The 27,760-nt window shown below is 41.8% G+C and overlaps 2 protein-coding genes across 4 annotated transcripts in view; one reads left to right on the plus strand and one right to left on the minus strand.

Annotated features, from left to right (window-relative positions):
- Positions 1 to 29: 29 nt before the first annotated feature.
- OIP5 (Opa interacting protein 5) lies at positions 30 to 15,439 on the minus strand. Of its 2 annotated transcripts, none has more exons than XM_068535612.1 (5): positions 15,101 to 15,439; positions 14,803 to 14,869; positions 10,513 to 10,635; positions 6,963 to 7,044; positions 30 to 2,622 (listed from the first exon to the last, which is right to left on the minus strand). In XM_068535612.1, exons 1-5 carry the CDS (start codon positions 15,420 to 15,422, stop codon positions 2,527 to 2,529), a joined length of 690 nt encoding a protein of 229 aa, XP_068391713.1. In that variant the 5' UTR covers positions 15,423 to 15,439; the 3' UTR covers positions 30 to 2,526. The 2 variants fall into 2 exon arrangements, with proteins under 2 accessions (XP_068391713.1, XP_068391721.1); XM_068535620.1 differs by lacking the exon at positions 30 to 2,622 and adding an exon at positions 2,843 to 2,914.
- Positions 15,440 to 15,715: 276 nt separating this feature from the next.
- Positions 15,716 to 27,760, plus strand: part of NUSAP1 (nucleolar and spindle associated protein 1) — a 32,356-nt gene continuing 20,311 nt past the window's right edge. For both annotated transcript variants that reach the window (XM_068549631.1, XM_068549641.1), the window contains exons 1-3: positions 15,716 to 15,893; positions 22,630 to 22,698; positions 27,425 to 27,568. In XM_068549631.1, coding sequence (XP_068405732.1) covers positions 15,801 to 15,893; positions 22,630 to 22,698; positions 27,425 to 27,568 — 306 coding nt within the window. In that variant the 5' untranslated portion in view covers positions 15,716 to 15,800. The remainder of the gene's footprint in view (positions 15,894 to 22,629; positions 22,699 to 27,424; positions 27,569 to 27,760) is intronic.

Genomic DNA, 27,760 nt, shown 5'->3' on the forward strand with positions numbered 1-27,760 from the left:
ACATATATACAATGATAAATGATACCTAGCCTTAGAATCTGTTAATACCAGCCAGTCATTATTGATGTTATAGACTTCCAGAGGAGCTTTTATACCACTAAGGCCTTGTTTAAAAAAGTCAACCATTAGTATTAGTACAATTGGTACAAAGTTTATGGAAGGCATAATATCAAAATTGTAAATGCACATGCCCTTTGACTCTGTTCCACTTTAGGAATCACTCCTACAGAAATACCAGGACAGATACGCAAAGACATGACAAGGATCCAATAAAACAATGGTTAAATTCTGATGTGTTCATGATTGAATCATGTGCAGGTGTTAAGTAATTTGTGAGGCCTGGTATAGAAAGCTGTCTGTGACATGTATTATTTGAGAAGCAGGTTGCAGAATAATGTGAAAAATATAATTGCCTTTTATGTCTATGTGTCCACACGCATGAAGGTTATAATAGCTGGCATTTATTAAGCACTTAATATTAAGCATTACTCTTAATTACATTATATGTATTCATTAACTCATTTAATCCTCACTAGAGCCCTAGTTAATTTTTAATCCCTGTTTTACAAGAAGAGTTTAATTCTTCAAGTTCATGGCTAATAAGTAACCAAGCCACAATCTGAATCTAAATCATTTGGCTCCCAGCATGCTACATTGTGCCTCTCAGAAATGTAAGAAGTGTACTTTTACCCTTTTCCTTCGTCACACATCTATATCTGAATTTTTTTCTAGAGTAAACATGTAATTTGTATTTGAGAGAAAAAAAAAATATTTAAAACCAGCCAGCTTAATTTGACGTCAAGTTCAAGCATTTAATTTTCTATTGAAAGTCTACCAAAACAGCAAATCCAGAAAATAGCTACGTAAGAACAGCTTTTTAAAGAAAGGAAATACGTTGAGGCAGACATACCAATACACAATAAAAATCCCAGGATGATTCAATATAGTATTATGATTAGGTCTTATTCTTTAGGAGTAGAAAGAGCTTTTCTAGTACTGGTTGTTGCCAGAGGCTTCACCCTTACCTAACCAAATTTTGTAACTCAAAAGCATAAAGTGAGCCAGAATTTTCTCTCAAATAGTTTTAAAGGAAAATATCCTATATGCAGTCTAAAATGGAAAGGATCTGCTGCTATTAAATCTGCTAGCCACTGGGGACTCCCCCGGTGGTCCAGTGGTTAAGACTGCGCTTACAATATGGGGGGTGCGGGTTCGATCCCTGGTCAGGGAACTAAGATCCCACATGCTGCACAGCGCAGCAAAAAAAAAAAATCTGCTAGCCACATCGGAACCACATTAACTTCTCTGTGCACCACCACTTGGCTATCATCTCTTGACTGTGCTAGTGCCAGCCCCTCCTTAGTGGTCTGCTTGCCGCCCTCCCACCCATTCTCCATAGGACAACCCTAATGAGGTTCTGAAAACGAAAATTTGATCCTGTCATAGGCCTCCTTTAAAATTCTTCAAGGTTGTTGGGATAAAAACAAACATCCTTCGGAAGGCCGATAAGGCCTTGCATCCTCTGGTTTCTGGACACTGTGGTAACTCCTACAGGCCTTTTTAAGGGCCTCACAGGGCCTTTGTATAGACTGCTCTGTCCGTCAGCTTACTAAACGCCTACTCATCTTTCAGACCACTGCTGAAACATTACTTCCACAGAGAGGCCTTACCTGACCCCCAAACCAGGTCAGTTACTTGCTATATGTGCTTATATCTCTATGTCCCTTTTCTTCAGAACCCTTACTACAGTTGTAATTTTAAATGTCTTCATGTGGTTATTTGAGTGTCCATCTCTTGACTAGATTATAAACTGAGGATACAGAGTAGCTGTTTTCGCTTATCTTTCATCCCCAGCAGCTAGCATAATACTTCATAAATATTTATTAAATGAATAATATGATGAGCTACTGAGCCACAGTGCTACCTAAAGCAAAATATAAGAAAGCAGCATTTCGGTAAATGTTTGATGTTTTTACCATTCCTTTCATTATTATCCTGTTAAGCTCAGTTTACAACTGAAAAGGGAAAGATAAGTATATACTATGCAGTTAACTTACTGAACATAACCTACAGAAAATGTATGTACCCGTATTTCACATAAGAAAAAAATGATTTCTCAGTATTCATATGACAGTTGCTCCATGTAGGAATAATAGTCAACATAAGTACAACGCTATTTTCAGGCCAAACATGCATCTTTAGATCAGAGCACTCATGGGACATTGCCTCTTAATCCCTAAATTTGCAGTCAAAATGTTTTCCGAAATAAATACTATGAAATTGATAAGAAGCTAAAATAAATTCTTAAGACAAATAGCTATGAAACCTGGATAGAAGTCTCCTTAGTTTCTCATCTTCCAGAAACAGCTTCACAAATCACTTGGAAAATCAGTCTAGAGGTAAACAGAATAAACCACATTTCCCATCCATCCTTGAAACTGATCTTTCTTGAGAAGTGATCAAACAGCACCTGTTGTTGAAGACAGCAATAAGGCCTGAACATGATTCTCAAGCTTTGATTCTGGATCAGTTTGTTGGCTTGGACTGGTCAGGAGTCACTTCCTTCAGAATCTTCATGAGTGAATTTAAGCGAGTATGCGTTAACATTATCTTCTCTTTCAGCTGGGAAGAGAAATACATAGATTATCAGGGAATCTTAAACTTAACTCTCAATCTGCTGGTTCTAGAAGCCACTTCAGACTTAAGCTAGTGATTGGGAGCTGGCAAAACTGCAACGCATTTCAAAAGGACATCTGTTCTATTTCTGAAAGAACTTTATACAACAAACCTAGAGCACAATAAGGTGACAGATACAAAGTTTCATGTGGAAAAAGACCAGCCACTGCTGAGCATCACTGCTGCTAGTCTCCATCCTTCCTAGCCCTTATCACCAGTTTGGTGATAACTCCAAAACCTGGGGAGGAAGACAAGAATAAAGGGGGATAAGAAGGCTTGTGGAAACAGAAGCATTAATCAGTCTTTCCCTTTTTTTCCAGTGGCAAGAATTTTTTTTCTAATTCTTTGTTCACAGTAACAAATGTCTGTCTTTAATATTCTGCTAATCACCTTCAAAAGTAGCTCTGGTTGTCAGATTTAGAACAGATGTTTGTGGTAGCTAATTTTCAATAGTTTTTTCAGCTTAGAATAGCTATACCTAGAACCAAACTTAGTGGTGTTACTCAGCATACAACCTGTACTCAGACTCACAAAGTTATCATGGATAAGTCTTCTGTTGAAGTAAAAAAAAAGATATTTCTAACATAATTTGCATAGCACAAAATCTACTTTTTATGATCCAAGATACAAGAATACACAAAATTCATCAGGAAATTTTGCTTAAACAGGTCACTCTAGAGCCCATTAATCTTATTTGGGTGCTCTTGGACACAATGAATCATTTTTGTTACTTTCAAGATTTTTCTTCAGTCTTTAGCGCTCAACATTTTTACTGTGTATTGGGGCATAGTTCTGTCTGCATTTATCCTACCTGTGTTTGTTGAGGTTATAGACATGTAGATTGTCTTTTATCAGATTTGTCAAGTTTTCAACCATTATTTCCTTGAACATTTTTTCTACTTTCTCTTTCCTCTCCCTTTTGTAGTCCCATTACCAAAGCATATTTAGGTGTGCTTGATGGTGTCCAACAGGTCTCTTAGGCTCAGTTAATTTTTCTTCATTTTTTATTTTTTTCTTCTTCAGATTGCAAATCTCATCAATCTATCTCCAAGTTCGCAGATTCTTTGCCCAATTCAAATCTGCTGTTGAGCCTCTCTGGTGAATTTTTCAGTTCAGTTGTTGATGGTACTTTTTTTTTTAATTTTATTTTTTTATACAGCAGGTCCTTATTAGTCATTAATTTTATACACATCAGTGTATACATGTCAATCCCAATCTCCCAATTCATCACACCACCACCACCCCCCCCGCCACTTTCCCCCCTTGGTGTCCATACGTTTGTTCTCTTGTTGATTGTATTTCAACTCCAGGATTTCGATTTAGGTGTTGTTTGTTTTTTAAGCCCTTTTTTTAAAAATTTATTATTTTTTTTAAATCTTTGGCCACGTTGGGTTTTCGTTGCTGTGCACAGGCTTTTTCTAGTTGCGGCGAGTGGGGGCTACTCTTCGTTGCGGTGCGTGGGCTTCTCATTGCGGTGGCTTCTCTTGTTGTGGAGCACGGGCTCTAGGCGTGTGGGCTTCAGTAGTCGTGGCTCGCGGGCTCTAGAGCGCAGGCTCAATAGTTGTGGCACACGGGCTTAGTTGCTCCGCAGCATGTGGGATCTTCCCGGACTAGGGCTCGAACCCGTGTCCCCTGCATTGGCAGGCAGATTCTTAACCACTGCACCAATAGGGAAGCCCCTTTTGCACATACTTTTAATTGCTGCTTTGAAGGCTGTGTCTGCTAAGTCCCAACATCTGGGCCTTCTCAAACACAGTTTCTGATACCTGTATTTTATCCTGTGTATGGGTCATACTTTTCTTTGCATGTCTCCTAATTTTTATTGAAAACCAGACATTTTAGATAACATATTAAAGCAACTTGGGATATTAAACACCCCCATACCTCCACCCCACGTCCTGGCTTGTAGTGGTTATTTTTTATCTGTTGAGTAGTTGGCTTGACTATTTCATTGATGTCTATTTCCCTCACAGTGTGCAGCCTCTGATGTCACTCCTCGGAGGACACGGCCTTGGGCATGTGCAGTCACCCTGGGATGACAGTGGATTTAGCAGGGCCTTCTTTGACTCTCTTTCCCTGAGCTCTGTGTAAACTGGATGCCTTTGTTGATCACACCCAGCTATTAGCCTTCACTAATTTCTGGTTGACTGCTCTATTTTGACAGTGCCCTGGGACATAAATTGCTCCACAGTCTAATCCAATTAAAATCAGACCCAGGGCTTCCCTGGTGGCACAGTGGTTGAGAATCTGCCTGCCAATGCAGGGGACACGGGTTTGAGCCCTGGTCTGGGAAGATCCCACATGCCGCGGAGCAACTAGGCCCGTGAGCCACAACTACTGAGCCTGCGCGTCTGGAGCCTGTGCTCCGCAACAAGAGGCCGTGATAGTGAGAGGCCCGCGCACCGCGATGAAGAGTGGCCCCCACTTGCCGCAACTAGAGAAAGCCCTCGCACAGAAACGAAGACCCAACACAGCCAAAAAAAAAAAAAAAAATCAGACCCATTTATACAGGGGTAGTCTTTAAGGCCAGTCTTCTTTTGTTCCAACCCCAGGAGGGCTCTTATTTTAGCTGTCTGTTTCCCTGATTTTCTCTTATAAATTTCTAACTTGTCCATGGTTTAGCTTATTGTTCACATGGACTATCAGCTTCCTCTTAACTGCTCACCACCAAAATCTCCGTTGTTTTGGGTAGAATCCTTAGACTTGAATATCCCCACACCCTGTTCCAAATAAAGTTAGTTCCCTCGGGAAAGCTTCAGAGCTCTTTTTTTACAATCTACCTCTTAATATGGGCTCCCAAGCTGGGGTGGTTTAGTGTCTCTCAGAGTAACACCCCTGCTTTACCAGCAGGGTGCTGGGCAGAGGCAGTAGCTTCTGGTCTTCTCTGCTTGCATCTGTCAGCATGAAGCCTCTGCCCTACAAGCAAGCTGGGACAAAAGTGACTGGGTTCCTAGTACTCTTAGCCTATTGTGCCGGTGGTAGAACTTGCACGCTACAGATGGCTGTTCTTGCCTAGAATAGAGCTTCTGATGAGACATGCTGGTAGCCTGCCCCTCCTGGGAAGATACCACAGCCCTAAACTGAGAGCTGGGGGAAAAGGATCCCTGTGCTCTTGGCTGCATTTGCCCAGATGGAGCCTCCCTCCCTCTGAGCTGGAAGGGCAAGGGAGGGAGGGAGTAGGGCCACAGGTTTTCACTGCTCTTACCAAGGTTTAGTAGATTTTCTTCAATAAATATCATTTGCTTTAAGCCTTGAGGAAAATTTCCACAGACTTAAGATGGCTGTTTTCTTTATAATTTTCTTCGGTTATGGCTGTTTTGTTGGGGAGGGGTCCATGTAGCTCCTCGGGCCACCATTCTAGAAGTTATCTCCCATACGAGTTATTTCTAACCACAGTATTTACTGACCCTGCTCATCAACTTAGTTGCTCAGAGCAAGGGTAGGCAAACTATGGACTGCAGGATAGCCTGCTGCCCATTTGTTTTAATAATGTTTTATTGCTACAAAGCTATATCCATGTGTTTATATACCGTCTGTGGCTGCTTTTGCACTACAGTAGCAGAGGTGAACAGTAGAGACTGAATGGTCTAGCTTAAGACGTTTGTCGTCTGGTCCTTTACAGAAAAAGTTTGCCAATTCCTGGCTTAGAACATGGTTTCATGAGCTTAGTTAATTATGCAAAAAAAGAAAAAAAAAAATCACTGTTCCCCTGTCCTAAAAGTTACTTAAACTTTGAAAAGTAAATGCCCTGGTTACTAAATGTGTAATTACCAGGGAATAAACTATTAACAGTGCTAAAAACAAAACCAACAGTAAATTCTAAGGTTGTTCTTCCAACGCAGTAAAGTTATAGCCAAATTTCCACTCAGAATGAGCCAGCAAGCTACCGAAACAAAGTTGCTTTCTTCAACTCGAAACCATGAAACACTAGTAAAGCCCATTTAAGTAAGAATTCTTAATGATGGTTTCAGCGCTCTTTTTCCTCCAAGCTATCTAAGCACGAGGTGCTTGCAAAGAGGAAAGACCTATGAAGGATGACGGTGTCCATACCCAGCAGAGAGGAGGAATAGGAATGTGGAGCTCAGCAGCTCTCCACCTCCTCCTGAACCAGACTTGACAATATGGCTTTACTATTTTGCTTTGTGTCACAAATTCAATAAGGAATGCCAAACCAGGTATAAAGAATTACTGGCGTATTCACCATTTCACTGCCCCTAAATTCATGGGTACAGATTATTAGGAATTGTCTATATTAAAGAAAACACACAACCATCATGAAATTTTACCTCTGCAACCTTTTCTGGTAGAGGTACGTTGTGAATATCCATCTCAGATGCGTTTACTATGGCTTTTGTTTTTAAAAGGTAGCTAAATAGAAAATATAGAGAGAAAATATTAGTACCATACCACAGTTATAATTATCAAGGAACCAAACTTGCAATATCTCTCAAGCAAAGATTGCCTTCTTGCTGATTTCCATTTCAAGATTCATAATGTATTTTGTAGGAAAAACATTCTCAAGTCATCAGAGGGACTTCCCTGGTGGCACAGTGGTTAAGAATCCGCCTGCCAATGCAGGGGACACGGGTTCGATCCCTGGTCTGGGAAGATCCCACGTGCCACGGAGCAACTAAGCCTGTGCACCACAACTACTGAGCCTGCACTCTAGAGCCTGCGAGCCACAACTACTGAGCCCACGTGCCACAACTACTGAAGCCCGTGCACCTAGAGCCCGTGCTCCACAGCAAAGAGAAGCCATTGCAATGAGAAGCCCCCGCTGGCCGCAACTAGAGAAAGCCCGCACGCAGCAACGAAGACCCAACGCAGCCAAAGATAACGCAAAAAAATATATAATTTTTTACATATAAAAAAAGAAATAAGTCATCAGAGAGACCCTGTGCCTCATCTCACCCCTTGCCAGCCCAGAATACATGATTTAAAATTATCCTAGGACAAACTAAAGACAAAAAACCAGGGTCATATGAATAACTGTGATAAGTATAAGCCTTATACTCTACCAGTAGATGGTGTAGCACAGTTAGAAGAAAAGTAACCACAATTGTGACAAATACTGTTGGTTGCCTACCCCACAGCCATTCCTCAAGTTTTTGTTGCTAACAGAACCCAGATTTTGTTTAGGGCAGCAGTGTGTCCAGTCCTAAAAGATGAATCATAACTGTTCTGGGCCAACTGTGGCAATCTTATTCCCTACTGTCACATATTTGCTTTCCCAGCTTAAGGCAACCATGTGACATAGTTCTGCCAATGATAAGGAAAGTTTTGCTGATAAAAGGAGACCATTCCCTGTGTTCCCACACTTACCGTATCCTTTTCCTTTCAGTTTTGGATGCTACTATTTATGGATGTAATGCTTATACTTGCAGCATCCAAGAGGAAAAGGCCAAGAGAACCAGAGCTGACCCAGAGCCCTGTCATGGCTGAGCGACTAGAACAATCCTGGAGTGGCCAACTGCCCCACCCTGTACTTGTTAAAGCCACTCTTTGGTTTTCTGTAACTAGCAACCAAATTCATTCTGATACACACAGACATAGATTTATCATATTCCCAGACTCATGCTACCTATACTTTCCCTTTTTTTTTTAAATTTAATTTTATTTATTGACTGAGTTGGGTCTTCGTTGCTGCGTGCGGGGCTTTCTCTAGTTGTGGCGAGCGGGGACTACTCTTCATTGTGGCGCACGGGCTTCTCATTACAGTGGCTTCTCTTGTTGCTGAGCACAGGCTCTAGGTGCGTGGGCTTAGTTGCTCTGCGGCATGTGGGATCATCTCGGACCAGGGCTCAAACCTATGTCGCCCGCATTGGCAGGTGGATTCTTAACCACTGCACCACCAGGGAAGTTCCCTAATTTCTACTTAATCAGAAAGAACATACTGACCTTTGAGTCCAGCTCCTCATTTTGATTAAGAAATTACTTAAAAATCTCATAATGCTTTTCAAATTTATATTAAAAATCTTTGTTACTAAAAGCTTATTTCCCTAAGCAAAAACTCAATTACAGGTTGGCTGGAATAATTACTTAAAACTGTTTCTAAAAAAGATTCGAGGTTACGAATAGCACACATTTAGAGATACTTTTCCCTGTGTCTTTAAACTTAATTCTAAATAGAAATTATTTAAGAATAAACTAGAAATTGAAAGTAAAATATCAATCCATCTCAAGTACATATATCCTGTTGAAAATCAGCATTGAGGGACCTCCCTGGTGGTCCCCGGTTAAGACTCCACACTCCCAGTGCAGGGGGACCGGGGTTCGATCCCTGGTCAGGGAACTAGATCCCGCACGCCACAACCATCCACGCGTGTGCCGCAACTAAGACCAAGTTAAGCCAAATAAATAAATAAATAAATGTTAAAAAAAAAAGAAAATTGGCATTGAAGAACAAATAGTGTACCTAATGCGCACTGAACAACCTCATGGTAAAGGATGGGCTTTATTTTTAAGGTTGGTTGTTTGTTTTTGTGGAGTCTTAACCACTGGACCACCAGGGAAGTCCCCTATTTATAAGGTTTTTTTAAAAAAATATTTATTTATGTGGCTGTGTCGGGTCTTAGTTGCAACACGCGAGCTCTTTGTTGCAGCACGCAGGCTTCTCTCTAGTTGTGGCGCTTGGACTGCAGAGCGCATGGTCTCAGTAGTTGCGGCACACAGGCTTAGTTGCCCCATGGCATGTGGGATCTTAGTTCCCTGACCAGGGATCAAACCTGCGCCCCCTGCACTGGAAGGTGGATTCTTAACCACTGGACCACCAGGGAAGTCCCCCCTATTTATAAGTTTTATTGCTCTTGTCATCCATAGCTCAGCTAGAAACACCCATCTAAGCGCATTAAATGAGGAAAAGGAAACTTTCTGTTTTATGAATGGAAATTAAGCTTTGGAGTTAAGACATGGACTCAATTCTCAGCTCCTCCACATCTGCAAGCTCCAGTTTTCTTACATTAAGAACTCAGTAAGGGAAAAAAAAAAAAAAAAAAGAACTCAGTGAGGTAAGCATAGTACAATACCTGACACAAACTAGGTCATCAATGGCTGTTTTTGTTTCTAATAACCAAGAAAAGACATTGATGAATGTTTCAGTTTGTTGCAATAACAGAAAAGCTTAAGTAAAAAGTAAAATTTATATTTAGAAAGATAAGAAATATCCAAAGTAATTCATGAGAAGGAACAACCAATAGGGAACTTTTTCTGACTTTCTGAGGCCACATGGTCATTATTTTTTACTTTTCTTTGTGTATCTGCTTCATTCTTCTTTTCCTGTAGACAAAATTTCTCTGCATTTGCATGCACGACATAGAAAATATCTACCCTAAACCTAGAGCTTTCACTTCCCAACTTCAGCACCAGTTCCATCTACAGATGACCAGTGTCTCTGGGTCTTTATTTCAAATTCTTAGGGTAGAAAGCCTGATTGGCTTAGCTTAGGTCAGGTCTATTCCTGGTCCCATCACCTGGGAGTGGTATCACGAAGGATAACAAACATGGCCACAAAGTCCCACACTATGGGAGGGAGACAGGGGCTAGGCACAAACCCCAAAGGTGTCTACTACAGCATTATTTTGCAAAAACTTACCTTCCAAAAGTTCTTGGAATGAAAGAATATCCTCTCAGTTATTCCGTGGTATGATTATTAACACATGGTATGATTATGAGACATCTAAAATGATCATAATATTATAAGACTATGTTTTGGTCCCATTACCATCTTTTTTGTAAGAAACAGTACCTGGCTTTAGCATCTTCTCTGGTACAAACATTCTGCCTTTTCTGGAAGATGTTTTAAAATTTATTTGATAAAGAATATCTAAGTCTACTTACCACACCATTTTGTCAGTGGAAAGGCAGAAGTGACCTCTCAAGGCAGCCAGGGCAGCGTGAGTAGAATACAGATGGAAACCAATGGGAATCTCACAGGAACTACAGAATAAAAGGTTGTAAGTGCTGGGAGGAAAAAACAGGATATGGGTTAAGAAAGAAAATCAGAGAACAAATACAAAATAACTCATGTTATGGACTCATTCCTAAAAAATAGGCTATAATAGGAATGAGACTGAGGAAATGTCACATTCAAGAAAGGTTAACTCAGAGATTATAGATATCTATAATGTGGATTCTGGCCACAATAGCAATCATATGATATATAACTGTCATTTCACTGAAGTAATTTATATCTGAAAGCAGAAAAAGAGCTAACAAATCAGATTAACATTTAAACAGGGACTGCCCTGGTGGCGCAGTGGTTAAGAATCCACCTGCCAATGCAGGGGACACAGGTTCGAACCCTGGTCCGGGAAGATCCCACATGCCGCGGAGCAACTAAGCCCGTGCACAACTACTGAGCCTGCGCTCTAGAGCCCGTAAGCCACAACTACTGAGCTCGCGTGCCACAACTACTGAAGCCCGCGTGCCTACAGCCTGTGCTCCACAACAAAGAGAAGCCATCTCACTGAGAAGCCTGTGCATAGCAATGAAGGGTAGCCCCCGCTAGCCGCAACTAGAGAAAGCCCGCGGGCAGCAACGAAGACCCAACGCAGCCATAAATAAATAAATTTATTTTTTAAAAAAAACAAAAACACATTTAAACATATAAAACTACACATGACCATATAAATTAGCTACCAGTAAGCCAATTTCCAGTTAAAGTAAAATAATCAAATCGATTAGGGCTTACTAAGCAATTTATTAATAGAACTCAAATCAGGTTTTGTTTTGTTTTTTTTTTTTTTGCAGATATAACAAAAAATAAAAAATTACCCAGATAAAATGCAAAAGAAAGAAAATAAATCGTATTGTCCTAGCAAGCTATTTTATTTTCCTTTATCCTTTGAAAGATTACTGGATGAGGAATCAGGAAACATGGATTTTAGTTCTAGTTATACCATGTGGGTAAGTCGCTTACCTTATTTGCTGGTATATAAGACAAATCCAAATATTACAAAAAATATTTAAGAAAAAATTAACTGTTTCATCATTCATGTACTGAAAGCAATTTAGAGTGGTTTGGTAAGGGAAAAAAATTATCTGTATAAACATAATATACTATATGCAGTAAATGAGTACTAATAAAGTATAATAATTGCATGGCTAAAAATAAATAGATTCATGTCAATGGACACTAAAGACAAAGCAACAAAATATAAATTTACTGGTAAATGAAGTCCCACACCACACATGCAGTACTGTATTTTTGTGACTACGTTACCAAAAAGCAAGCCATGAAATAAAGTTGCATTTTTATTAATTCCTAAGTAGGAATTAATTATATCAAACAAACCACAGTACCTATAGACAAATGTCTGTAGAAACTAATAAATGGCACAGAGCTGGGACTTCCCTGGTGGCACAGTGGTTAAGAACCTGACTGCCAATGCAGGGGCACAGGTTCGTTCCCTGGTCCGGGAAGATCCCACATGCCGCGGAGCAACTAAGCCCATGCGCCACAACTACTGAGCCTGCACTCTAGAGCCCGCAAGCTACAACTACTGAACCCGCATGCCACAACTACTGAAGCCCGCACGCCTAGAGCCCATGCTCCACAACAAAAGAAGCCACCACAATGAGAAGCCCGTGCGCCGCAACAAAGAGTAGCCCCACTCGTTGCAACTAGAGAAAGCCCGCACGCAGCAACCAAGACCCAACGCAGACGATAAATAAATAATTAATTTTAAAAGTGTCTTTAAAAAAATAAATGGCACAGAGCAAAGTGTAAAGAGATCCCCAAATTATGCTTAGCATGTAACATATTACAAATATTTCATTGAATATTAGTCTGCTAATGGCCCAGGAATGAAGGTTTGCATCACACCAGGTAAAGAACTATGATCATCTGAGTGCCTGCTGAAGGCAAAAGGAATACAGAATGGGTAGTGGAAGAGGGTAGTTATAAATACCAGCTATGACCATGTGACCAGTTACAGGAATGTAATTGTCATGAATATCTCATTTTGTTATGAATAGGTTTACATGTATATGCGTGTTTATGTTTTCTTCCCTTTCTTTTCCCTTGTCATGTAACGTAAGATGTACTGACTTTTTATTATAGTATTTAAGTATTAATTTTACATCATAGTATTTAAGCTATGAGATATCAAGGAGAAAAGTAAGTATCACTTAAGGACTTTATCTCCTTTTCTGGAGGAGGGTTTAGTGCATTTTTAGTTGTATGCAAGATAGCTGTAACAGGTTAGGAAGAATTACGACCTTGTTATTGTCTTTATTTGGAGATTAAGTATGGGTTTAGGAGATGCATGTGGATGCCAGGTTAACACGTAATGATTAAATTTATGTGTCAGCTTGACTGAGCCAAACAGTGCCCAGTTATTTGGTCAAATGTTATTCTGAATGTGTTTATGAGTATGTTTTTGAATGAGAGTAATATCGGAATCAGTAGACTGAATAAAGCAGTTTGCCCTCCCTATCGTGGGTGACCCTCATCTAATCAGTTGAAGACCTGAATAGAACAAAAAGGCTGACCCTCTCATGTGAGTTGCAACACTGATCTTTTTTTCCTGCCTTTGAACTTGAACTGAAACGTTCAGCTCTTCCTGGGTCTGGAGCCTGTTGGCTTTTGTACTGGAACTTACACCTTTGGCTCATGGATCTCAGGCCTGTGGACTTGGACTAGAACTAAACCTCCGGCTCTCCTGTGTCTCCAGCTTATCAACCTTGTCTCTTGGGACTTCTCATCCTGCATAATCGAGTGAGCCAATTCCTGACAATAAATCTCTTCCTGCTGAGTCCCACGGCTCTCCTTATTCCAAACACATGGAACCTTCTGTCCAGTGTTTTATAAACCATCTAGATCTGTACTGTCTATTAAGAATGCAAGCCACATAAGTAATTTTACATCTTCTATTAGTTTAGCTTTAAAAAAAAAAAGTAAAAGAAACAGGTAAAATTAGTTTTAATATATTTTATGCTACCCAATATTCAAAAACATCATAATCAAGGGAATTCCCCGAGGGTCCAGTGGTTAAGACTGGGCACTTTCACTGCCCTGGACCTGGGTTCGATCCCTGGTCGGGGAACTAAGATTCCCACAAGCCGTGCATCGTGGCCAAAAACCAAAAAATCAAGAAAAAAACCCATGTAATCAGTACTTTTAAATTATTCAATGTTTTGGGCCAAGCTTTCAAAATCTGGTGTGTATTTTGCACTCACAGCATACTTCAATTCAGAATGGCCACCTTTTAAGTGCTCAATAGCCACCATGTGGCTAGTGGCTACAGTACTGGACAGCACAGGTCTAGCTAGATGTGCTTCCCTCTAAGAAGATATTCAGAGAGCTTCTGCCTCTGGCCCCAAATGAACCAGTTCCAAGCAGGTCATCACTCCTTCCCTCTCTGTTTCCTTTGGGTGGGAAGAGGACACTCCTGCAAGGATAGGGAGTGTCTTTCAGTTAGGAAAGAGGAGCTGCAGAACTCTTCCTGATTACTGAGTACAGCAACTAAGAATTCCTATTACATACTCTATTTAACCCTAAAATTGAACCAAACTGTGGTCAGAATGAATTGTCTTGCAGTTAAAACCAACACTGAAAATTGAGTAGCTTTGTACTACTGAATTCACTGAGTACTTTGTTGTCACTTGTAAATCACACTACAGTCAAGATGCAAAGTTTACCAGGCAATATTCAAGTAACTTTCCACCTGTGTTTTTCCCCGGTTTACAGCAGAATTAGTCCTGCCATAACTTATTACAAATTCCAGGTTAAATGAAAACTTGTAATTCCTAGTTATTGTCAAAGGATTGTAGTTTATGGTAAGTGATTCTCACTATACACTTAAAGGTAATTTTCTTCTTTTTCCCCTACTAGACATAACTTTCTTAAACTCACTTCACTTGCACAACCCACTAGGGAGATGTGGCCCTCAGAAAGGCCTTAAAACCTAAACGCAAATATCTTTTCCATTTCATTAATACATCAAGTTCGTACAAGACTCAATCAAGTAAAGGGAGCATCCTTCCAATACACTGTATGGATGGAACAGACTTTTATTCTAGTGCAAGATAGGAATAAACTGTTTTCTCCTCGTACAAGTCGGTTCCACGCTCCTCGGTCTCATTAAGTCAGGGAATGACTAGAGATCTGGAATTCTCAGTACGTACCTGCCTTTGAGCGAACCTTCAATGCCAACTAGGAAGGGAGCCTCCAAAACTACATTATTTGTGACTCCTAGGAAGACAAACACGGGTCAGAATGACTACCTGTGAGGCATTGAAAGGGAAAAACTCTCCCCTCCAGAAAGACTCATCATGGCCACAAAAATCATGAAAAGTGATTCGCCCCCGACCCCTGGCAAAGGAGTTAATTTCCTTCCAAATTTTCATCCCGCTTTCCTCCCAGCCGGCTCCCAGCCACCCAGTAAGAAAGCGGCAACGCTTCCCAGACGCCGTGCCCACTCACTGGAGAAGACCACGGCTCCAAGGGACCGCGACAGGTCCCAGGCGAGGTGCACAGAGTCAGCGAGCACGGCGTGGCACTGCGCACACTGGAACACAGCGCACCTCTCGGGCTGCAGCCACCATGGCAGCCGCGGGCCGGGTGACGGCTCCTCCGGCCCCAGCCCGGCGGGGCCGAGTGGCGAAGACCCTTTCACCACCTGCGTGTCCCACTCCATGGAAGTCGTAAGAGAAGGTTCATCAATCGCCTTCTTAGCGCCATCACAAAAGTCACCCCGCGGCTGCTTTGCAATTCGCGAGCGATGCCTCCGCGGCCGAGCCGCCATCTTCCTGCAGCTGGCGCCGCGGTTTCAAAGACGCACCAGGCCCCGCCCCAAGCTTGGTTCCTGGGTCCTCATTGGACAACGTGAGCCGGGTGGGGCTCTGCCGCGCACTCGTTGCCTGGACACGCCGTTTGGCGCCTTCGTGTTGGTGGGGGATGGTGAAGAACGTGCGTCTGGTGGAGGGGAACTCGGCCTTTCTATTGGTCAACACCAGGAGACCCCGCCTTTGAGGTATTTTTAACCAATGGAAGTGCAGCTTTCTCAATTTAAACTCTATAACATTCGGTTTGGTCAACGCTTAGAGTGGCGCCAGAGTTTTGAACGGCGCTTTTGGGAGTGGAGGGTCGATCCTCTGCGTGGTCGCCTGGATTGCAGTTCGCCATGACCGTCCCCTCCCTTGAGGAGCTGGACTCCTTCAAGTACAGTGACCTGCAGAACTTGGCCAAGAGTCTGGGCCTCCGGGCTAACCTGAGGGTACGGGGCAAGTGGCGGGTGGGGTAGGACGAGCGGCCTCTACGGGATGCGGTGGGAGGGGACCGAGCGGGAATTCCGAAGGCTGAGGCTGCTGTCCCGGCCCTGGGGCGGTAGATTTGGTTCACAGAAGGGTCCCACTAACTCTGCAAAACCGAGAGGGAGCCATAGTTTTCACCTTATGTTGAGGCTGACTTTCCTGGGGACTCACAAAGACCCCGACTCCAAAAGGGTTTGTTTGGTTTCGTCTTATTGGAAGTACTCTGTTATACTTACCAGGGCATCAGTTAGGAAACGCAGGCCCAGAGAGCTAAAGGAATGCTGCATCTAAATGCCGATTAATTGTTAGGCAGTCGCGGAAATAATTGCCTTGGCTTTTGGAAAACTCCAAACAGCTAACATTTCTGTAAATTGTAACAGCGCCCAAAATCTGCTTAAATGGGGGACCTGGAAGAAAGGATGACTTTTAGGGGACCTCCCCCGTGGATAAGTTTTTACAGCTCAGCCCTAATTTAGTCGGATCGTTCCTCTATTGATCACTATTGTGGTAGTGTTCTATTCAAAACCGGTGAGGTCTTTGAGACTTCAAAACGTTTGGGGGAAAATGCGGGGGTTCAATTCGGGATTGGGGTTCTATATATTTTATTTTCCCACATCATATTAACGTATACCCTGGAGATTTGTTCTGCAAGCTGTGGTATTTACAGGGAGTGAATACATAAATCAGTCCTCACAAATGTTTTTAAGTGGTTTAAACAAAGTAATCAGGGCCCATGCACCTGTTGGGGCTGAATGATAAAGGGCTATCTTTGGAGATATTTCTGGGCTATAGTATTTAATGGCTCCTCAATACTTCATAAACAAAATCTTAATTCCTTGATTTAAATCCGTTAAATTTTTTTTTGCAATCTGGCTGGAATCTTTTATCCAAGGCAACATCCAAACTGTACTGGTGCCTGAACACTTGGCACCTTTGTCCATCTTTCTGCCTTTGCTAATTTTAATCCTTTGGCCTCAAATCCCCTTCTCTCTCCCTCTTCTTTATCTGCATGAATAATTTGCAATTACTCGTCACAGTCCAACTGGAATGTCATCACTGACCTGGCACCTCGTCCCCTCCTCTTCATTCCCTTGGCCACAGGTCCACCACCCCAGTAATCCTAGGAACCCTCTGCGCCTTTAAGGCACTATAATTTCAAGTACTTTTTCTGAGCGCTTGCAGGCTTCCACCTGGCACTGTGGTTATTTGTGTAGATACGTTCTCTACTAAACGTTAAATTCCTTGAACAGGGATCTCATCCATCCACCTTGGAAGTCTTTACAGCACTAAGTGCAGTACATTCTATTTGGGAGGCGTTGGATACTTATTCAGAACTACTATTTACAACTGCTTCTTGGCAGCGCTGGAACAATGCACTAGAGGGTAGCTCCTTTGTGAAGAGTTACTATGGAGTTTTCCTACGTGAGTTCGGCACTCTGTCTAACATTAAGGCCCCACAACCTTTTGGATCTCTGAAGAGCTCTTGCAAGTTCGACCTTCTTCTGAAAGTCCCACCTATCATTGTGTCTTGAGGAACCTGATCTGGGGTAGCCATTTAATCACCTGCTTTCATATAAGTGGTGTAGTACAGTATTTTGTGTCACTACAGACCTCATTGCTTGCCTAGCATACAGCATCTGGTGCATAGTAGGTGTCAACAAATATCTGTTAGAGGTGCTGTTTCCCAGACAAATTTGACTATACGAGGCATTCTAATAACCAACCACAAAAAGACACCTTTGAGATGATGGGAGAAAATTAAACTTGGACTAGGTATTAAATTATATTAAGGTATTGTTAATTTTGTTGCATATGATGGTGGTATTGTGGTTATGCTTCTTTTTTTTTTTTTAAAGTCCTTACCTCTTAGCCAAATATTTACAGGTAAAATGTTATGATGCCTGGGATCTGCTATAACATACTCCAGGAAAAAGAGGGGGGACTAGATGAAGTAAGAATAGCACAATGTTGATAACTGTTGAAACTGGGTGATAGATACATGGGAGTTCATTGTACACATTTGAAATCTTCCATAATTAAAATGTTTTAAGTTACTTACAGTTGGTACAGCTTAAGAGCTCGTTAAATCAATTGCCTTTTTAAAATTCCAAGTGCATAGCAAAAAAAATTGAATAAATTGCTCTAAGAAATTATCAAGATTTGACTATTTAAAAAACTTAACAGAATAAGATTTAAATAAATTTCACCAGTATGATAACATTCAAAATAAATTTAGAAGAGAAAATATTAACTTTCTTTTGAGACACTACTCTTTTTTTAAAAAAAAATTTATTGAAGTATAGTTGATTTACAATGTTGTGTTAATTTCTGCTGTATAGCAAAGTGACTCAGTTATACATATATTCTTTTTCATATTCTTTTCCATTATAGTTTATCACAGGATACTGAGCATAATTCCCTGTGCTATACAGTAGGACCTTGTTGTTTATCCATTCTATATATAATAGTGAGACACTATTAATGGTAAGGCAGAATGAAGGAGTCAGTTACTAAGATTTATTGTACGGCCACGGTCCTTTTCTCACTCTTGCAAGCTTCAATTATAAAACTACCACTATTTCCACTTTCTTGCAGCTCCCTTCCCTCACCTGGCAAAACTCCACACCTGATTAAACAAGCTATGTGCTTAATCCTTGCCTGTACTAACTAGCTGACCGTGGCTGGAGAAAATCCCCTAACTTTTTTGACTGAACTTAATTTAAATGTGACCATAAACTTAATTTATGATTTATTTGATTCTCCTATACTTCCTTGGTAGTCATTAATTTTCCCATTATTGAGGACAGTTATTTCATATCTTCTCACCTCAGATTGGCACCCTTCCATCACTTGATGACTTTGCCTCATAGGCCATGGAAACATAGATGCAATTAAGCTGAGAATTACCTCATCTTTCTATCACCAGACCCACCTGTCCCCGTATCCTCTGCCTTCCACCTGTTATATGTTATGGTAAAAGGCTGTGCCTAAGGGCAGCCTTGCTGTTTGTGCTGGAGATCCCATTCCCCCCTCTGGGGCTACACTCCTGCAGTTATTCCTCTCCGCTGCATCAGTTTCTCTCACTCTGCTGGCTCATTTCCATAATGCGCCCGATCAAATCTTAATGTCATCCATCTTTTAAAAAAGAAACAAAACCCCGCTCCTGACCCACATCTTTTATCAACTGCCCAATTTCTCTGTTCTTTTCTACTGAAATTGATGTTTTTGAGGCCACCATGCCCTGCACCTTGCAAAGCTTGTGGTCCGTCTCTATCTATCTTCACCTGCCCATCAGCAGCATTTGGCGTGATTGAACCCTCCCTTCTGCTCAGACCACTTCCTTTTCTAGACTTCTTTGATATTTGGTTTTCTCCTGCCTTGCTAGCACTTCTTTCCAGTCTCCTTTGCTAGTTCTTCCTCTGCTAAATCTCTAAATGTGGCGTGTCCCAGGGTTCTCTCTTGGGCCTTCTTTTCTCTAAATGTGCTTCTCCCTTGGTGATCTGATTCATTCTCAGAACTTTAGATTCACCTGGAACTAATGACGCCCAAATCCATACCTTCAGTACGACCTCTCATCTGCTGACTTGTGCATTTAAGTGCATCGTAAACAGCATGATCATGTCAAAACAATGAAGATCTATTCCCCATGTCCGTAAATGATTGATTCCTCCCTTCACTGCCCACACCCATCCATCCTGGTGAGCTCTTCCTCCCAAGTATCAATACACCTGAAATCTGGCCTGTGTGCCGTCTCCAGTGCTGTAAACCTGGGCCATGACACCCTCCTTTCTTGACCACTGCTTCAGGCTGTCTGCTGGTCTCCCTGCCTCTACTCTTGCCTTAAAATAGTATTCTCTTGGTAGTTGGGTGATAGTTGAAACTTAGAATATGCCATTTTTCTGCTCAGTTCTCGTCAAATGATTTTCCTCACACCTAAAATAAAATCCAAACTTCTCCAAATGTAATGTGAGAATCTTGGGTTGATCCTGATTTGGAGGAAAAAAAAATTTTTTTAAGCTAAAACTGGAGGCAATTGAGGAAATTGGATTTTAGGCTATGTATCAGAGGATATTAGAAAATTATTACTTTTCCTAGGTAATGCATTAGAGATTATGTAGGAAAATATCCCCTTATTTTTAGGAGATGTGGCTGATGTATTTAGTGGTAGAGTATCATGATGTCTGGAACTTATTTGCAACCAGCTTGGCAAGAAATACATATGAATGAGAGAGAAAGCAAATATGAGACAATATTAAGGATTGCTGAATCTACGTGAGGAGTATCAGAGTGTTTACTAGACTATTTTGACTTTTCTATAGACTCGACATTTTTATAATAAAATTTTAGTTAGGAGGAAGAAATCTACACTGCGTGCTGTGGCCTGTAACCCTCTTCTTGACCCAGGTCACCTCTTTGGTCTCCCTGCCCTCCACTCGCCCCAGTGTTCACTGTGCTCCCCACACTGGCTTCTCTCTGTCCTTCAAATTCACCAACCCGTCTCTGGGCTTCGTGTTCCCTCTGCTGGGAATGCTCTTCCCCTGCACCTTCACCTACTGCCCCTCCCTCATTCACATCTCAGCTCAAAAGTCACCAACTCTGAGAGGCCTTTCCTGACCATCCTAACTCAGGTTGTCCTCCCCCGCCTCTGCCCTGAGCCTCCAGTTTTGTTTTTGCTTCATAGCACCTAATGTCATACCATTTATTTTTGCTTACTTGGTTAATAGGCTGTTTCCCCACTAGCCTACCTCTAGAGGTTCCTGGAGGGCAGAGACCTTGTCTGTTTTGCTCACCACTGTCTCCCCAGTGCCTGGAACAGCGTCCAGCACGATAAATGCTTGTGGAGGTGGTGCGTGAAAATGTGCTGATGCTCACATCGGCCCCTCCAGCTCAGCTCTCCCGAGCATCAGCCCCCATCATTCCTCCTGCTATACGCCCCCACCTGGCTCTGCCACAGGCCCCTCATTTCACCACTGTTGCATGTTTGAGGTTTTCATGGCATTTTAAGATGTTCTAGCAATCTGTACAACATAGAGCCTATGATTAACAATACTTTAAAATTTGCTAAGAGGTTAGATCTTATGTTAAAGGCTCTTACCACCAAAAGAAATCCCAAGGGGGCAGTAGGAAACTTGGAGGTGATACATTTATGGGAGTGATGATGGGTTCACAAGTGTATATTGAACTCCCAACATATCAATTTATATGTATTAAATATCGACAGCTGTTTGTATGTCAATCATACCTTTGTAAAGTGATTGAGGGAGAAGAAAAGTCAGAAGAACCAAGAATGCCTAAATTCTGCCCTGCCAATCACTCACTTCCCAGAGAAGACCCGAAGAGAGGTTCAAGGAACAACAGCAAGTAGAAAATAGGTCTCTCCTTTATTACTACTAGCCGGTGTGGTGCCTGATATCTTGATGCACAGTGTTCTGGTAAAACTCACAGCCTGAGCACAGCATCTCCTGTGCCCTGAAGCCCAAACCAAATCGGGATCTCTGCCATCTCACCTGAACACATGGCCGATGGTAAATGGTAGGAGCAGAGAAGAGACGAGCCTGGTGCCTGGGCCCCCCTTGAGAAGAAAATCTCTGGCTCTCAACTGCATGGCTGGTGGAAGAGGAGGGAATGAGAACCCAGCCATGAGCCTGAGCTTTTAAAGCACAGGAAAACATAACCCATCAGATTAGTATTCCTCTTTCAGGAAAGAACGGGAAGGGAAGTTCTCCTGTGGTGGAAGGAGGAGCTAGGAGTTCCCTTGCCCAGGGACCTGTAGCCATCCTCCTAAGGCGCGCCTTTGGCCTTCCCCATCTTAGGACCCCCCACGCCTCCACACATGCTTCACCAGCTGCCCAAGCCAGAAACCTAGGCATAATAAATTTCCCTGTTCCTCAACCCTCACGTTCACACTGATTCTACTTCCTAGGAAAGTTTTTAATTCATCCGTGTGTCCTCAGTCCTGTTCTAGCTCAGGCCAAAGTCATCTCTGGTTTCCTATAACAGCCTCCTGGCCCTTGCCCTGTCTTCCATCTTGCCCTCACCAAATGCATTCTGCACATTATACAGCCAGAGTAATCATCCTGAGTAATGCAAAACTGGTCACCCACTGCCCTGCTGCAAACTCTGCAGACTGCCTTTGCCCCGAGGGTAAAGTTCATACTCTTTAGAGGCTTAGTAGGCCTGGCAGGATCAGGCCCACTTTCCCAACATTCTCTCTCACCATCCCCTCCCAACAGCTCCCTGCTTCAGCCCACACTGAACTTTAGTTCTTCAAACTCCACACATTCTTACCTTCCTATGCTATTTCTTTACCCTTTTCCCTATGTCCCACTCTCTCCTATTTGTCCTTCAGCCTCAGCAGCTAGTGACTTCACATCTTTGTCTTAGGACTGGCGTGTCCACTTACCTACTGAAGTCTACCCTAGCGGTCCAGGCTTTGGTGGCCCAGCCCACCTGTGTTCTCACACGACACCTGAGATTCCTCATGTGGGCATTTACCCCACTGCGCTGTAATTGCCACTTTCCTCTCTGGCTTCTGCTGTGAAATCTGTGCGGACAGGGACCCCTTCTATCTTGGTTACCCTACTCCCAGCCAGCCCGGATGACATTTGATGAGTACAAGAACAGGAGAAAATGTTCAATGAATCTTTCGTGCTTATTTGATTTTTGGCTCTACTGATAAGGTCTTTAACTTTTCTGCAGGCAGACAAGTTGTTAAGAGCCTTAAAAACCCACCTTAAAAATGAAGCAAGAAAAGAAAATGAGAATCAGGTAAGTGACATTTTCATCACCTGTTAAATAGCAAAACAATCAGTTAATGAATGATAAACACAGTTGGTGATGACTTAAGACATGCTATTTGTTACCAAAGAGATTGTCATTGGTAATTGTAAATCCTTTCATAATTCTTATAAATGACAAAGCTGCCTCTGTAATCTATTGAATAAGATGTTCTCATACAAAGGCAAAGATTAATTACTAGTTGCCAGATGTATGCCAAATGGTGTGAGTAGGGAGGGAACTGGATTTGAGGTCAGAAAAACCCAGTTAAGTAGCAGCTCTGTCTTTTTTGTATGTGTGTGACCTTGGGAAACTCAAATCATTGATTCTTAGTTTCCTGGTCTTTGAAATGGAAATAACATCTTTTCTGCTGAATTGAGGGTTGTGAGAATCACATGAAGTAGGGACTGTGGAAGTGACTTGTGGGAAACTAAACCACTGCTGATGGGAGGGAGCGGTTGTCATGGCTGCTTCAGACCCACCCCAAAGAGTTCTGACAAGGCTCAACACCTAAATGATCAATGAATGCTTCATTCTTAACTTGAAATACAGGGAAATGTTGAAAGGCCTTAAGGAACTGGGCTTTGGAGGGCATCCGTTATATATCTTGAACTGAAGGTAAATATAAACATGAACTGAGCATCTGAATTCCTTCTCTCTGTCTTTATATATAGACTCCGTAATTCTCTGTATTCCAGGTTATAAACATTTAAAAACTTCCAATATTCAAAATTCTATTTGATTCCAGGTTTAATTAATATAAAATAGACAACAAAATTGATTTTGGATTCCTTTAAGTTTCTATATCAACTAAATCAATATAGATATTTTAATTAATTAAAAATTTTTTTCATGGTTAAGGGTACATGATCGTAGTGCCATCTGAAATCAGGATTTTACTTTGGGTAGTAATTGATGGGCTAAATTTAAAATGATCTATCATGTTTCAAATTTAGCATCTCAAGAGCCGTTCCATTTTGAAAAACTTTCACAAGAGCAGGATGATAATCAAAATTTGGTCAGCTATAGAATTCCTTAGTGGTGAATCTGTCAATAGTGAGCTTAGGTTGGTGGAAAGAACTGACATAGACAAAGAGTTTATCTAAAGCTGCAGGAGTCAGCACAGTCCAAATACATGGCAAAGAGATCAGTAATATTACCAAGGACAGACAGATGGGTAAGCTTCCAGACCTCCAAATCGTCACCTAGGGAAGTGCACAGCTGTGGGTCACATCTAAGTGAGCATGAACTTCTAGATGCCTTGTTCTCCCTCTGTAGATTAGCCGTTAACTATATGAGTTGGAGCAGCTCTGTATGTAGGTTAGTCTGACTGTGCTGAGGACTCTCAGAACCAGCTGTGCCACTTCAGTCTTGGGCTTATACAAGTCTTTACAGGTACATCATGGTGCGTTCAGGAATGAACATATCCTACCTGATCACTGCTGGCCTCCCAGACTAACATACCCTGGTTAAGGTGTGTGTGTGGGGTTAAAACAAGACATCTCTGGGAGTCGTGTTAGTAGGTTTCTAAACCAGTTATAGGACCTCTTCTGTACTGTGTTAATGGGGGTAAGGGGGCAATAAATACTTTTAAAGTGTGTCTGTACTCCAGCAATATGTGTAACCTGAGGGTTACACTTCTGTAGTGAGAACAGTTTCTTTTTCCTCTCTTCTTCTTCATGACTATCCAGGGAGTTGGAAAGTAGGATTCTGTGGGAAGCACGCAGTCTTAGCCAGAGGTAACTCCTGGAGGAGACAGTATGTCTCTCACAAAAAGCAAAGCCCTTACCCTTGACTTGGAATGCACTCTTTTTCCCAGGCCTGAGGAATGTAAAAGAGATTAGCAAAGCTATCTCAAGCCAGGAGACCTCAGGGAGCTGAGAGTCCTGGTTGTTCCTTATGGCTGGGGCTGTGTGTGAGCCTGGTTAAGGGAAGATAATATTCAAGGATAGTTGTTGTAAACTTGTTGACGTCCATGGTGGTGACTGAACTGAGACGATAAGCAATTCTATGGGTTCATTGTCTAATAAGGAGTTCCTCTTCTGTCTATATAAGATTCAGTAAATTCTAAATAAAGTGCCTTGCAACCATCAGTTGTCTTGGTCCTTCTGACCCCATACTGACGGTGCTATTCAGTCCCTTACCCCTCTCCGTTGGGACCTGGAAGACCCCCTGCGGTGGCTGGACCATCGCAGGATTCAGATAGCGTCTTTCTACTCTCACGTAAATATCCCTGCTCCTTTGAGTTCAGGCTCACCAGTTCTCATCTCTCATCTGTTGACTTCCTTGTTGCTTTCCAGTGTTCACTGTCTCATCATCTCCTGTCCTGACCTTACTTTGGGTGAATTCAAAGGTCCACCTGGATTTCCCTTACTACCCTTGCCTCCTTGTTCCTTAAGTCCTGTGACTTTCTTTTCCACTCTTCATTAGCCATCCCCTTCTTTGGGTATACCTTGGATCTTAGATCACTTAGAACTATTATTCTTCTGTAATATTTCACCTCCATCTAAAAGCCTTCCATTTTCTAAGCCTCCATATTCTTTTACAACCAAAACATTTATTTTATATTGTGGTTCTCAACCCAGGATGTGTGGGAGAGTCATTTGTGGAGCTTTTTAAAAACACTGATATTTAGGCCTCACCAAATCCCAGGCAACTAAATTAACTCTCAGAGGGTGGGGTCCAGTCACCATACTGAAATGGACTGAAAAGTCAGGATACAAAGCCCTCTTACCCACTACTTCCACATGCAGAGTACCAGATGTCTACTACCATCTAAAATGCTGGAAGTTTTCTCTGTAAGGAAGAAAATGACCCTAAAGGAAACATGATACAGAAAACAAATGAAAGCTTTAAACAATGTCTTACAATAACCTATTGAATTATCAACTCTTGGAATCAAGCTACACAGACGATTTAATTAAAGTTACATAAAAAGCTATAAATGTTAACAACTTAGAGAATAGATGACAGAAGTTGAGATAAGGACAGGAGGTGAAGGAAGGTATAAGGATGCTAATATCTGCAGTTTACAGGATATGTGTCTGCAGTCATGGAACAAGAAATAAAGGTTTAAGTATGTTTAAAGCTGCAAAGGTAATAGAGTGAGTAAGTGGTATAAGTCTATTAGGAAGAAGATGGGGAGATGAGAGTGGTGCAAATGAAGTAAATCTTAGTACATGAGGCACTGAAAATAGTTATTGAAAATACAAATGAATATCCCATCAGCAAATCATTAGTGATATGTAAGTAACCACTTAACATCAAACCCTAGAAATAGGAAGGGTAGGGCAGAGAATGAATTACTTTTCATTATACTCCCTTTAGTATTTTATTATTTTAACCATATGTATGTATTAGTTTATTTCAAAAAATTAGAATTTACGTTTAAAAAGCTACAAAAACAAATCAAGCCTCTCCTTTATTGTCTCTAGGTAGGATAACATGCTTAATGCCTTCCTCACACTCGGTGAGGATATAATTCACCTATTTTTCCCTAGTGCTTTTATAGTTTCATATTTTACATTTAAATCTTTAATCCATCCAGATTTCATTTTGGTGTGAGAAAATGATCAAGTTTCATTGCCCACCCCCTCACCAAAAACATGAAAAACATAGTCAATGTTTTCTCCGCATCATGTGTTGAATAATGAATCCAACCATCCCCCACTAATGTGATGTGCAACCATTGTCATACGATGCTTTCTTCTAGAAGCAGTTCTGTTCAGGACATTCTGGTACCTGTGCCATGCTGTTTTGTTGACGTAACTCTTTACTTCTAGTTTATGATAGTGCACATGCCCTTCTTCCCTTACTCCCTTTTGTTGACCTTTAACAAGTTACTTTGGGCTCTCTAAGCCTCAGTTTCCCTACCTGTGAACTGCAGATAATGTTAATCCTTGTCTCATAGGCTTTGAGGAATAAATGAGAGATAATCCATGTGAATACTTAGCCCAGTGCAGTTATGATATTAGCTGTAATTGTTGTTAATTATAGCATGCTGCCTAGCATATAGTGTATATTCAGTAAATTAACATACTTTTAATAATTTGTGGGAATTCCCTGGCACTTTCACTGCCATGGGCCTGGGTTCAGTACCTGTTCAGGGAACTAAGATCCCACAAACTATGTGGTGTGGCCCAAAAAATAATAATAATTGGGGCTTCCCTGGTGGCGCAGTGGTTGAGAGTCTGCCTGCCAATGCAGGGGACACGGGTTCCAGCCCTGGTCTGGGAGGATCCCACATGCCGCAGAGCAACTAAGCCCGTGAGCCACAATTGCTGAGCCTGCGTGTCTGGAGCCTGTGCTCCGCAACGGGAGAGGCCACGATAGTGAGAGGCCTGCGCACCGCGATGAAGAGTGGTCCCCACTTGCCGCAACTAGAGAAAGCCCTCACACAGAAACGAAGACCCAACACAGCCATAAATAAATAAAATTAAAAAAAAAATAATAATAATAATAATTGGCTTATTTATGCACACTAAGATACCTTTGAATGCTTTGCAAGCCTAGTTTTTTAGCTTGGGTTGTTAAGTGTGATTGTTTCTTTCTGAATACTCTATCATTCTTGTCCTTGCCTATAATTTAGTGCTGGAGGGTTTTAAAATTATCTCTTGCATATGTAATACATGTTTTTTATTCAGTTTAAATTCTGATTCTTCCTGAGCATTGTAACTCTATACATTGGACACGGTAGATTAATGTCTCTCTTTTTCAGGATGAAATTCAAACTTCTGCATCTTCTTGTGATGAGATTGAGGTACAGCTCAGCAGCCAGGAACAAGCTGAGAGGGAGCCAGTTGGCCATGTCACCAAAACAAGGAGAAGGCGCAGGACTGTCCGCAGGAGCCCTGACTCCCAGGTGAATAGAAATGTGCAAACTAAAAATAAGCTACCACCTGTGCCCAAACTGGTATATTATTAGGGAGCCTTCTCTTAATTCCCTTATGATATCGGGTGCTGGCAAACACTGCTGTGAGCTCCATGAAAGCGCAAACCCGAGTCTGGCCTCATCATCACGCCCTGGGCACTGGCACTCGGGAAGCACTTAGTA

The sequence above is a fragment of the Eschrichtius robustus genome, chromosome 1 (assembly GCF_028021215.1).
Source record: "Eschrichtius robustus isolate mEscRob2 chromosome 1, mEscRob2.pri, whole genome shotgun sequence".
In the NCBI taxonomy this organism is placed as follows: domain Eukaryota; kingdom Metazoa; phylum Chordata; class Mammalia; order Artiodactyla; family Eschrichtiidae; genus Eschrichtius; species Eschrichtius robustus.

What these genes read in the sequence shown, in the direction of transcription:
- OIP5 (XM_068535612.1), bottom strand. Translation starts at nt 15,422, where the DNA reads ATGGCGGCTCGGCCGCGGAGGCATCGCTCGCGAATTGCAAAGCAGCCG. An exon ending in TGGAGCCGTGGTCTTCTCCA is followed by an intron (nt 14,870 to 15,100) that starts GTGAGTGGGCAC and finishes TTGTCTTCCTAG; the next exon opens with GAGTCACAAATAATGTAGTT. An exon ending in TACCAGAAAAGGTTGCAGAG is followed by an intron (nt 2,623 to 6,962) that starts GTAAAATTTCAT and finishes TTCTCTTCCCAG; the next exon opens with CTGAAAGAGAAGATAATGTT.